Below are 13196 nucleotides of genomic sequence, written 5' to 3'. Positions count from 1 at the left end.
GTTGAAACATTCAGCCTCATGAACGTTACTGAAGACAATCCTTGTCCCCTCAGAAAGCACAATTTCACTCCCACTAGCCAACACTTGGCATTGAGCGTGAGGACCATGGCTGCTTCCAGGTGCCCCATTGTATATGACCGTGTTTTTCTATGGAGACAATCCAAGTGAAATGTCTTTTTTCCAGCTTCTACCCCACATTTATAAATACAAGGATCCTATTATAGCCGTCACTTGAATTGAAAGTGAGTACAGGAGCAAAACAATGAGTGAATCCTTTGATACAGTTTAAATCCATCTGGCTTTGTGCTCCAGTGTCTGAGAAGCTGAATCTTATGAACACCCAGTGGCAGATAATCCTTCTGTAAAGTGCTTCACCTGACGAAGGAGCTGCTTTCAAAGTAAATGCCTCCATACAATAACAAACAGTGTCTCTTTCTCTATCTCTCTCCCTCCGAGAGAGTGCTGTTCTCTCTCGTTGTGTAGGTTTTTATGCTCAGAGAGAAGGACCCACTCCTTTTCACACAAAACACAGAAGCCCTGGACTTTGATGGTAGTGTGTGTGTGTGTGTGTGTGTGTGGAGTGTGGGGGGTGGTGTTTGCGTTTGTGTGTGTATTTCAAACAGAAGCTTACTGCACTGTTTTCTCACTGGTTCTTGAGCACATTAGCTCAAACCTTCCACTCTCTCTCTTTCTAATAACCCTTCCCCACCCCCATCTGTGCAGGTGAGGATGACGACGATGAAGAGTGTGGCGAGGAGAAGCTGCCATCCTGCTTTGATTATGTCATGCATTTCCTGACCGTCTTCTGGAAGGTCCTGTTCGCCTTTGTGCCTCCCACTGACTACTGGAACGGCTGGGCCTGCTTTGTGGTGTCCATCTGCATGATTGGCATCCTGACTGCGTTTATCGGGGACTTGGCCTCACACTTCGGCTGCACGGTCGGACTCAAGGATTCTGTCACTGCTGTGGTCTTTGTCGCCCTCGGAACATCAGTACCAGGTCAGAGACGGGGACCTATGTGGGGACGAGATAGTGAGTGGGGAGCAGAGAGAGAGAGAGAGAGAGAGTGTGTGTGTGTGTGTGCGTGTCTGTCTGTAGGTGGCTCTGGTTCTAATAAATAATTTAATTGGAAGTTGGGTCCTGCTGGCTTTAGTGTAGCCTCATCTGTCATCCTACAAGCTACTGAGAAGATACAGCTGCACCTGCACCAACATAACACACACACACTCACACACACACACTTGTGGTCTGCATATTATTATCTACTGCAGGCATTCCACATTAATTTTACCTCTGAACCAGGATAAATCCTTTAAATACACACTGACTTCACATACAATTAAAGGACACATTATCGGTATCCTTATTGGGATTTTAAAATGGCCTGCAGATAAGTTACTATTCATGGGTTGCAGCTGATGTCACAGAGTGTACGTCATATTGAGGACTCATTCCTCACACACAACTCAAATAATAACTGTGGTTTTTATTTGTAAAAATAGCTTTTTCTGTCAACACTCTTTGTGCTCATTTATACATTTAATGAAAGAAATTTAAGTGCGGATCCCTGGGCTATTCATCTGCATTGTGTTATTTAAACAGATCTCTGTTCGGCTGGGTCAGTCAGTTCAGGAGCTTTGGCCATGTTCCATATAGCACCGTACTTCCTATATAGTGCACATCACAGATAATAACAGTAATATTACTTCACCCAGAAAATAATTAGACACTAATTCGACTTGGAAATGTGAACCTTATCACTGACTAAACATTATTTTTAACATGGAACACGTGACCACCTGAGTGCAGAAATCATTATTTTATGCCTGAACCTGTCCCCTATGGAGAGTGTAGAAAGGCATTTGTGATTCTGCCTCAGCTTTGCTGTAGCATGGGAACATCACTCACATTTTTTCAGACAAAGCTGACTATTTTATTAAATAGTTCCACTCTCGGAGCACAGGGATAATGGGATCAGATTATTTACCCTGTTATCTGGGGGAAAAACTATACGAGAGACAAAAGTATATGAGGCTTGTGTCTGTAGTGTCTTACACTTAAACAAACCCCGAGTGAAATAAGATGATTACTGAAGCTTAAATATGATCTGTGTATGAATAACTCACTCCGATTCAGACAGAAGAGCAGAGTAATGCATTGGAATCTAACAGTCCTCCTGTAGATCCTATGACAAAACATATGCTAGAGAGAGAGAGAGAGAGAGAGAATAGTAAATAGGTGTAGTGTGTTGGTGGTGCAGTGTGTGTTTAATATTCCACACATGGCTGGACAGTTTAAAAATGCTGAGAGGGCATAACAGCAGCAGACTCCCTCCTCTTTCTCTCTCTCTCTCTTCTGAGAGCGCTTTACAGTAGAAGTTGGAACATTGCTGTTCCAGCCGTTATTGAAGTTAGTGGAGAGTAGAAAGGAGGTCATTTTATTGTTTTCGCTGTTTCTTTTCATGTTTTGTAATGAACCGTCCTGCTCTGGAGCAGATGCACATGTCAGACTCAGTGTTCTCAGCTGGAGCAGTGGAACTGAATTTTCAGGAGTGAGGCCCTCCATCCAGTAACTTTGGGATGTCGGACCTAATCGAAGAGTAATCAGTACCTGACCTCATTAATGTTTCTAATGCCATCTAATCCTCACAGCAGTGTTCCAGCATCTAGTGTAAAGCCTTCTCAGGAGAGTCCAGACTGCTTCTGCAGTAAAGGACTACAATCTCCTGATTAATAGCTTTCTTTTCTGAGGAAATGTTAGATTAATCTTGCAGTGTAGGTGCTAGTGAACCTATAAACACCATCTGTATATTATCACAGTGTGTGCTGTTATACACAAGTCACAGTATCTACAGAGGAGTTGTAAGACATTGTTTTACAGTCTTCCTCCTTCAGGGTCATGTAACAAAGTGTTGTAATTGGCCGTTACTTGTTTTTAATTGTTTTGAAATCTTTGGCAGTTTTGCCTCCATTATGGCTTTTCATATCATTGGCAACTTCAGATCCACCATGGCTCTGGAATCTTCATCCGTTGGGAATCCATAACTCTCCCGAATTCCTCGTAGGTTTGAAGTCTGTGAGCGCTGTGGGACTTGTGGGACGAAGAGCTCGTTGCCACAACGCCTACGTTAGCGACGTTAGCGATAGCAGACTGCCTGGCACCAGAGAGCAGCAGACCGTCCGAGACCAGGCCCAGTATCACTATGGAAATGCCATGGAGACGCCGGCTCTCAGCTGCCTGTTTACATGGGGAAAAAAAAACAAAGCAGTGGATTGGATGAACTGCTACTGTACATCAGACATGGCAGCTTTATAGCCCAGAGCTCCTGCCAGCTCAGTTCTATTTCCGATCGGGGGTGAAGGTGTTCTGAAAGGTTTCAGCTGAGCTTTGGGCTGCTACTCCCTGGAGATCAGATGTAGTTTAGAGTTAATGAAAAGGGTCTGAGCCTGAGAATGTTTTACCACTGCATCCCACTCTTTATTGTCCATTGTGCCCATATATTGTGGAACAATATATCACTTAGTTCAGATGTATCTAGGAGCATTACTAGCCACTTCATTACAAACCCCGATCCATTCAATGACCACATTAGAATCACCTCAAGAACTGCCTGTTCCTTCATGTCAGATAATTTGATTACCCTCTCAACTGTTTCAAATTACAAAAGGCTGTGGCACAATTTGGGTGTAAGCTCAAGATTTCGAATGCAGGCCAACGTCTGCTTCATTTATTTTAACATACTTTTTAGATTTATTCAGAGGAAAAAATGACATTAAATAGTGAGAATAAAATTATAACTCAACAGACAACACATAGCAACAAACATGAACGTAATCAAATATAACATAGAAATATGGCTGAGTGTCACAGCTAGGTTGAGAATGGTAGACCACCCAATAATACCTGCACATCTGTAGCTCGGTAGTCAAAAACTGTTCATTGATGAAGGACAAGACAATGACTAACAGATAGATGAGAAGCATTCTCTTAGTGGACACCGGAAAAAATGTGTTTTTCTTTTTTTTTTTTTTTTCTCCAGGTGTCCAGAGAATGCAACATGATTTCTGCTGTGAAAGAGTGTGTATACATAGGTGAAAATGGAGTGTGAACAGCAGTGTTTTGCTGAGAAATGTAGCGTTCAGAGGCAGGTTGTTGATGTGGAAGTTATTTTGTGGATATTTGTTATGAAGGGCTATGTGAATAGAGTTGGGTTTATGGATGTTTAGGACAGTGTGAATATTTCAGATGTTTATTTCCACAGCTATAATATTTAGTGGATGTTTGCCTATGACTTCATGAATAATCAGGGTGGTAGTACTCATTTTTATATCTATGAGCAGAGAAAAGTGTGCATTTGTGTGATGAATAGATGGATGGATGGATGGATGGAAGATAAATGGACGTAACCATGCTATTGATGTATAATAGACTTCTCAAATTCGCATTCAAATTAGAGGTTAACCACAATGTTATAACAGCATTATAAAGCCTCATTCTAAACCACAGAGAGAAGGGAGGGGATGAGTAGAAGCAGATGGTGTGTGTGTCTGTGTGTGTGTATGTGTGTGTGATTGAACATGGCCAAGCACATGGCCAACTTTGCCTCTGCTAAATTTTACCATGTTTTACATCGTCTAAAACATACCTTCTGAGATAAATATATAATGCAGATCTTCTAAATTTAAACTCCAGCCTTACTTCTCCCTGTCCCTTTCTTTCTCTCTCTCTGCCCCTCCCTCCAGACACCTTCGCCAGTAAGGTGGCTGCCACCCAAGACCAGTATGCAGACGCATCCATCGGGAATGTGACAGGCAGCAACGCAGTCAACGTGTTCCTGGGCATTGGATTGGCATGGTCTATCGCCGCCATCTACCACCAGTCCAAGGGCAAGGATTTCCAGGTGCAGCCAGGCAACCTGGCCTTCTCTGTCACCCTCTTCACCATCTTCGCCTTCATCTGCGTGGCCATGCTCATGTACCGGCGTCGGCCGGACATCGGCGGAGAGCTGGGTGGCCCTCGGACTGCCAAGGCTTTGACCACCATGCTGTTCGTCAGCCTTTGGCTGGTCTACATCCTCTTCTCTTCACTCGAGGCTTACTGCCACATCAAGGGCTTCTAAACATACACCCACGCACATACATACACTTACATACACGTACACACACATATATACAGAGAAACAAACACAAACACTGATGTCCATACGGAGATGCGTACACACACCTCGCATATGTACACACAGGTTAAAATATTCAAAACAACAACAAACAAACAAATAAACAAAAACATTAAGGAAAAAAGACTATGGAGATGAGAAGCAAACGACGTTGGCCCGAACTCTGCGAAGCTGCTTTTTTTTTTTTTTTTAAGTTTTGTTTGATCTTTTTGTTTGTTTGTTTGGAGCTCTCCAGCATTTCATTCTCTTGTAGAAGGACTGAATGTGATTGGACAATTGCTGGCTGGTGAAAGCGTCTTATTGGCTGTCTGGAGGAATGTTAAGCACTGGGGCTCTTAAAGGAAAATTCCAGTGCTGTTCTCAGAACTTCTTTTGGTGTTGAAATGTGTGCTTCAGTGAAAAAAAAAACTGCACAGTAACATTTTTTAAAAACATTATTCATGTCAAAGCTAAAAAAAGCTAAAAAAATCATGTTACAGTGGTAGGCAGAAAGAGTTAGATTTGCCCTGTTTGGTGAGTTTATTTGGGTCAGGAACTCCAATGTATCACACTGAAAGCAGTGTTTTTTCCTTAATGCTATACCACTTCCCAAACAAATGTGACACTACAACATTCTCCATCATGGGTGCTGTCATTTCCTTCTCATAGAAAGACCTGATGAAGAAAATTTCTAAACCTCATACAACAAATCTTAAATTCTCCTTTACTCTTGTGCCCCAAAAGAGCCAACAGAAGATCATTATTGAGGTCTGTCTAATTGTAATAGTTTTAGAAGCACACACTTTCCACCGAAATGATTTTAGGCCACTTTCAAAGCTTGAAAATTGCTTTATTATGAGAAACCACTGGAATTTTTTTTTAGTTGAAGTGTAAAACTTGAATAATTATCAAGGTGATATAAAACCAGCCCAGCAGCTTGGAAAGATCCTGGGAACTCTGGGAAATGTAGTTGTGATGACTGTGTATATTTCAAGGCTTAAGATCTTTATGAACATGTCTTTACAAATAGGTTCACCACCTAAAGAGGACAAGCTGTGTCCACACCCTGGAAAGAGTGAAAAGTTGTGAGAAATGTATTTGGACAGGCTTTCCTTTCTAACAGATCAGGCCCTCTTTTGTAGTCTTGAAGCCATTTTCAGCTCCTAGTTGCTGGCATACTGCTGAAACTAGATTAATTTAATCTGTGAAAGTGTCTCATTTTAACGAAAACTGTGGCAACCCAGAGACCGGGTACATTGTGTAGGCCAGTTGTTCTCAGTCCTGGTCTTAGAGGAACTCTACACAGTTTAGTATTTCCACTACTCAAACACACCTGATTCAGATGTGTCTGAGCAAGTGAAAAAGAATAAACAGTGTAGCACTGGGACTGAGGCTGCTGTAGTTTTAGTTACAGGGCAGAAGATTGTGCTACAGACAGAGCAATAGACGTCTTCTCTCACTAAAATTTCAAACACTTAAAAGAAACTGTAAAGAAAAGAAAAAGATAAAACAGCACCACCGTTTAACAAACTTAAAACACTATGAGGGGTCTCAATGTAGGCTAAGGCAGTGGGCTAGTTTACCAGGTGGTCTGGCCCAAAGACACGTTTTTTGTCTTTCTCTTTGGTCACTGTAGAGAAATGTCAATTTCTGCAAAGGCACAGTTCAAACATTCTCATTGCTGCAGGTTCAGAGTTACAAACTGTGGAAACTGAGATAGAGGTGAGCCTGTACATGTCAAACTCTATTCAGCCATTTTATCGCCTGAAACTCAAGCTAGTTAATGCTACTATTAAAAGACTGAATGTCTCTCCAGGTCTTCTACTGGAGAGCTCCCATACTGCAGAGTTGAACTCCTTTAAGAAAGAAAACAGGCCTTTGCTCGCATACTGATACTTTGAAGAAAGATAGCTTTCTATAAACATGGTTGTGGGTATCCATATTCGACTGTGTGCTAAACTACTCAGTGAGGTCTACAGGGATCTTTTTTGACAAATCAAGGAAGATGCTTGCTGAGGCCAATCCTAAGTTTGCTTGCAGGATCTGCAGCAGTGGAATTCAACCCTACTTCTGCACAATTTCAAGCATTCCCTGGCCAAGCTCCCCTTGACCACCACATCAGGTATTTACCCAGCTTATACTGAGCTGATTCAGGGGTACTGGGCCAGGAAATACTTCAAACTGTCCAGAGAACTTAGATCAGAGGTTTAGGTGTTTGGTGCTTAACTCCAGTCCTGCAGCAGTTATTTTCTAACGATTATTTGGCTTGAGGATAGATCAGATTCCAAGCCTAATCCTGGAAGAAATGTTAGTCTTACTATTATTTGACATGGATACGGTGGCTCTCCCAATGTTTGGAACCAACCTCAGCTAAATATGGAGGTTAGTTATGGCCTGGATAGGGGCAGTGGAGACCTGAGAGTTTGGGTTTTTTTTCTTATTCAAACACACCTTATAGAACTCCAGGCTTGGGCAAATCATATGCAGGGTTGGAGACCACCAGTCCACCTCAGTATTTCCCAATCTTGTCTTCAGGAGCCACTCCACAGTTTTCTGACTGTATTCCAACTCTCGTCCCTCTTGTACCTGCTTGTCCAGTCAACTCTGGATTGTTTTCAGATCTGTGGCAAATATAGAGAAACCTGTGGAGCTCCTCTAGGAATCATTTTGGGAACCACTGGTCTACACATTTATGCACCTTTTTCATGAGAGATGCAGTCCTCAAACATCTTAGCTGAGTACCAGTAGCAGAAGGAGGGTTGAAAGTAAACAGGTTTTTTGCAGAGGAGTCAGATACAATGCAGCAGGCCCCTGACAGATCAGACTTCCACTGTTCTTTCTGAGGAGTCCTCAGTATTTCCGTAGATTGCTTGCATTCCAGCTGTTCAACTGCTGACTGCAGAACAAGAGTTTACACTGACGACTGTTATCAACCGCCCAGAAACCCAAATCCAAATGTGCACACATAAAAACGACCATGCAAACGAGGCATATATGCATCATTGTTGGTAGCTATGGTCTCACACATTTACTCAAGTCTTTCACACACATACACACACACATATACACACCTTTCATCTGTGTGGAGTTTACGGGGGCATGTGGTCCCTCCAGTCCTGCTGAGATTATTTCATAACCTGCTGCGTATTTGGACGTGTAGGGCAAACACTGCAGATAAGCCGGGTTTTAGAAGCAACAAGTTTAGACTTAGGCCAGTTTTAAAAGTCATAGATCTAGTCTGGGTATGACACCAAACGTCTTTAGAATAGCTAGGTTTTTAATACAAAGCATTTCACATTAGAATGGCTTTAAACTTTGGGGGGAAAAAATGAAACGACAAGATTTTTTTTCTCTGTCTTGTCCAGATTTTTCGATCTCTGGGGAAATTAGACTAGAGCCGAACTAGCGTTAAGACTGAGTAGTCTAACTTTAGATTTCAGATGACATTAATATGGCTGACTTGTAGTTTAGTTTGCTCCAAATCTGCCAAAGGGAAAAGGTCTTTCTTGATGAGAATTCCAGTGCTGCCCAGCTGCAGAAAGTGGGTTTTGTATTTCTAACTGATGTTATTTTATACCACCACCAAATAATTGTCCCTGTGAGAAGCTAGGAGTAAAAAATGTCTCTGTCCGGGGCCTTTCTTATGAGTATTTATACGTGAGGTTCAGATTTGGATGCGAGGGTTACGGCCTGTGCCCTCGCTCTCTGTGTCTCTCAGATTTTTCTTGGCTGGCTGGACAACTTAAGATTTGCATTTACAGGGAAAATGCAGTGTATCGGTTTATGTTTAAGGGAATTCTGGGAACTGGAGTGTACCAGGGTTTGTAGTCTTTTGAAAAAAAGCTCTGAAATGGCTGTTTTGAATTTGATTTTTTTTCCTGGGTTCAAGCACCAAAATATCAAAATAGTGCTGGATGCCTCATAATTTTTCATTTAATCACCTAAAAGGATAAAAGGAAGTGGTTGCACTGGATCCCATGTTTTGTTTTTTATTCGGAAAATTGAATGACGTCAACGCTGAAGAAGAGCTGCCCTCGTGCGAACATTTTCAGGACCCAACACTTATGAAACACGATATAAGACAAAACAAAAAATGAATAATGACTCGTTCTCCTGGACCCTGGCACTCAAAGAACAAACTAGCTGAAAAGGAGGACGGTGGACTCATGCGAAATACAGCCATACTCCGCGTCCCGCTGCGGGTGGAGGGAAGCGTCACGAACTTCTCGTGCCTCCTGCCACTCACGCCCGGCTGCTGACCGCAGCGACCTGTCTGGAGATGTGTCTGCACCTAAATGTGTGTGTGTGTGTGTGTGTGTGTGCGCGCGTCTGCACTCAAGGGGCTTGCCCAGGTGGGATGCCTAGGGTGTGTTCCACATCGCCCCCTAGTCTCCTTGCGGCTTCATATTTAAAACGGCCAAAAATCCTCATCCCGGGATTACGGGCGGTACTGCATTTCAGAGCCTACACCTGTGGCCGAGACCCCACCCCCCACCCCCATTGTTCCTTACTTCCCCTTTAAAGTCTCCCCTCATGTCCCTATTTGGAATGTTAACGTGCTACTTGTTGACACTGTGCATGGATGCTAACCTGTCTGTATATAGTAAGCAGTAACCCATTCGTTCATGTCTGTCGACAGAGGTTCGAAAGCTGTATAGATACTTGGACTTTCGTTTATGTTTTTGCTTTTGTTGTTCTTGTTAATTTTCTGTTTTGTTTTGAATGAGTTTTTTGTTTTTTTGAAATATCTAGCTCTTAACTTGCACATGTAAATGAAAAAGGCAGTATCTGTCGTTCTGGTCAGTACATTGGAAGTCTAATCATGAGGGATGCATGGGTACTTGTACAATAATACAAATAATAATAATAATAATGATGATGGTGATGATGGTTGTGATGGTGGTGATGATAAGGATAATTACAATGCCTCTTCTTGCTTGTTGCCATGGTTGTATTATTTGACATAATAAGAGATTATTGTACATCAAAGGATATTTTGTCATTGAAGAGTTCTTATGTATATACTGTACAGTTTGAATCTTGCCATTATCACAGAGCAGTGCATATTTATTTAAAACCCTTTGTCAACTCAAAAGAATGACAAATATTGCCTTTTTGGATGAGTCCTTTTTCGCTTTGATGCTTGTTTTGTCCTTTACTCCTTCGCTGAGCAGTGTGTGTGGGCGTCTGACTGTCTGTCCCACTGTCTGTCTGTCTGTCTTTGGGGAGGTTTCTAACACTAATAAGTCATTAAGGGGACACATATCAAGTATGAATTTGTGCCAGATTTTGAAAAATGTATACAATCCATCTTAGTGACATCTGGAGGATGTCTGTGACATGTTGTGCCTGGTGTGTGTGTGTGTGTGTGTCTCAGTCATTTGGAGACCCTGTCCCCAGGACCCTTCTTTTCCCCCACTGCTCAGATGGACTCTAGTTTTTTCAGGGGTTTAATAATATCTTTGATAATACTGTTTTATTTCCTTGCTCTCTCTATCGACTCCTCCGTTTTTCTTTCTCTCCCTCATTATCATGCTCCCTCTCTTGCCCTCTTTCGCGCCATCTCTGACCTACGTCTTTACTGACACTTCGCACTAACAAGCGTCCTGGGCTGGAGCCATGTCTGATCCATCATCTATTTTGACAGATATGAATATTCATATTCCAATATAATAACTAGTTTGACACCATTGCAAAATTAAGCACTGGATCCTATGTCTTTAGCAGCTGAATGTAGTTGTGTCTGATTATCATTACATGTATATGAGAGTGATTAATTTGCATAAATGTTTTCATAAAGGCTTATTGTCGGTAATCAGACCACACTGGTTCTATGATTGCATGTTCTGACATTCTGTGGTCAGTTGATTGTTTTGATTTTCTATGCTTCAGAAGAAAATGAGATCTGTAACAATAAAGATAAAGATCGGAACTGTTTGCCTGTGTCAGAAAACAGTGGTTCCAGAATCAGACATCATTAACATACATCTTAAAAAGATTAGATTTGTTGAAGGTTATTTGACATATGGGAAAAAAGGTAAGACTTGATTGTGTTGTCACCGAGGCCAGACTGTTTTGCTTTGCTTCCTCTTCTTGCTTGTGTAAAGATCAGACAGATGCTGGTTATTTCTTACTGAGATACAGAATAAATACAGACACTTAGTCCTCATGATCAGAATGTATTAGTTCCTTTGCGTTTTTCTGCTGGTTAGAAAAAGAACATCTGATTCATAAAAAGTAGAAAGAGATCAGATTTGCTTGTGTAAACACTACCTTCCAGCTCAGACTAGATTGCATCATCTAAGAATCGCATCTGATCTACACAGAGTGTCAGTGACGAGTCAGTGATGTTTCAGACAGCGTGGGACTGCAGAGATTGTCACGCCATTCTCAGGCTGTATTTCATATGTCTAACCTTTTGTCTAACCTCTCTCATTCCATCTCTCTTTCTCGCCAACTTCTGCTCTTTCTCTTGCTTCAGGCCCTCCCTCTCCCTCCCCCTCCTCCTCCTCCTATTGTTTATTATTGATTGTCTAGTTTGTTTTCATTTAACTATGAAGAATATGATTTTGTCCTGTTTGGTTTTTGTTTTGTTTTGTTTTTCCTTTATTTTGCACTCAAACTAATAAGAAGGAAGTCCACTAACTGTGATTGCCCCCTATGGTACACCTCTACACAGGAAATAAAGTTTGGGAAATCCTGTTTAGAGCTCATAGACTGCTGTGTCTCTTTCTTGCAGCAATATACACACACTCAGTTTGTGGGTGAACACCTGCTCCTCCAGTATTTATGGTCAGGTGTGTGTGTGTGTGTGTGTGTGTGTAGGCAGGGGGTTGTTTCTGTAAAGGCAGATTTGCCAAAGTTAATTGCAAATGGAATAGGAAATGATATAAAAGGCCATATCTAGAGAGGTGCCTCAAAAATCCTGTTCAAATTCCCCATTAATGCAAGAATACTGGAAAAAGATGTGGCCTTATACATGGAAACTCATGAGTTTCAAGGTCCCAGAACACCAGGTATCCTTGAGCTGAATAAGTGGAACAACTCAAAAGAGCTCATGATTTTAGGGTCTGTGAATACAGTTATATATAAAAATTGTATTATTATTATTTTTTAGTTGTGTATTTAAATACAATTTTATCCACCTACATCATGTTCACATTAATTTGGGGATCTGGAGTGCCTACCAACCCACAAGCTGTGAAACAAGGCCACCCAGTCATTAATTTATGGGCTGCTTAAGTAATAAAAACCTAGTATAAAATGAGTCATTTTGATTGTGTGCTGAGTGCAGGGATGGAACCAAGTGTAAATGGCTGAGGTGTTCAAAGCTTGAAATGAACTGGGACGCTATGGTGTAGCTGCACATGAGCCTAAGGTCAATACCAGGCTTTGGCTGGAAGGGAATGAATCTACCCAGCTTTGTGGAACTGTGACTTCTGAAGGAATAAAGCACCATCCAACACATTTGTGGATGAGTTGAGATCTGGAAACTAATCCAACATCAGTAGCTGAACCCACTAAGTCTCTTGTGGCTGCCACCCCCCACGTCTTAGCAACGGTGGCCAGAAATTCCCCCAAGAGTGGAAGCTGTTACTGTAGCAAAATAGAAGCTGGAGGACATTTCCACATCTTTCTCCAGAGTAATACCATTAGTCTGTTGGACAGAGTGCCATTATTACTTGGACATCTCCTCTGAAGAGTGTGGGTGGGAGTGTGTGTGTGTGTATTGGGGGGTGACTGCTCAGCTGTCAGTCACTCAGAGATGAGGAGTGTTTTATTATATGGCCTTGACACTATTTGACTCTCAGCTAAATGCCACATCATGCCACAACATCTGACACACGCACACACACACACACACACACACAATGACAGATGTAACATTTACCACTGAACCAGGACGAGTGAATCACAGCGTTTCGCACTAGCTCTTAATCCAGACGTCTCTTTCACATCGTGAAATGGCAGAGAGATTAGACAACACTGATGTAAATGCCTTTTTTTCTCTTTTTCTTTTTTCCCCTTCACTTCAGTGCAG

The 13196-nt window shown here is 41.9% G+C and overlaps 1 protein-coding gene across 6 annotated transcripts in view; it reads left to right on the top strand.

The window, feature by feature from the left end:
• Positions 1 to 11830, top strand: part of slc8a1b (solute carrier family 8 member 1b) — a 132773-nt gene extending 120943 nt beyond the window's left edge. For all 6 annotated transcript variants that reach the window (XM_066671177.1, XM_066671172.1, XM_066671164.1 and 3 more), the window contains 2 exons: positions 724 to 999; positions 4743 to 11830. In XM_066671177.1, coding sequence (XP_066527274.1) covers positions 724 to 999; positions 4743 to 5119 — 653 coding nt within the window. In that variant the 3' untranslated portion in view covers positions 5120 to 11830. The remainder of the gene's footprint in view (positions 1 to 723; positions 1000 to 4742) is intronic.
• The last annotated feature ends 1366 nt before the right edge of the window (positions 11831 to 13196 follow it).

The sequence above is a fragment of the Hoplias malabaricus genome, chromosome 1, assembly GCF_029633855.1.
Source record: "Hoplias malabaricus isolate fHopMal1 chromosome 1, fHopMal1.hap1, whole genome shotgun sequence".
Taxonomy (NCBI): domain Eukaryota; kingdom Metazoa; phylum Chordata; class Actinopteri; order Characiformes; family Erythrinidae; genus Hoplias; species Hoplias malabaricus.
This window is presented reverse-complemented; position numbering and strand designations above follow the sequence as displayed.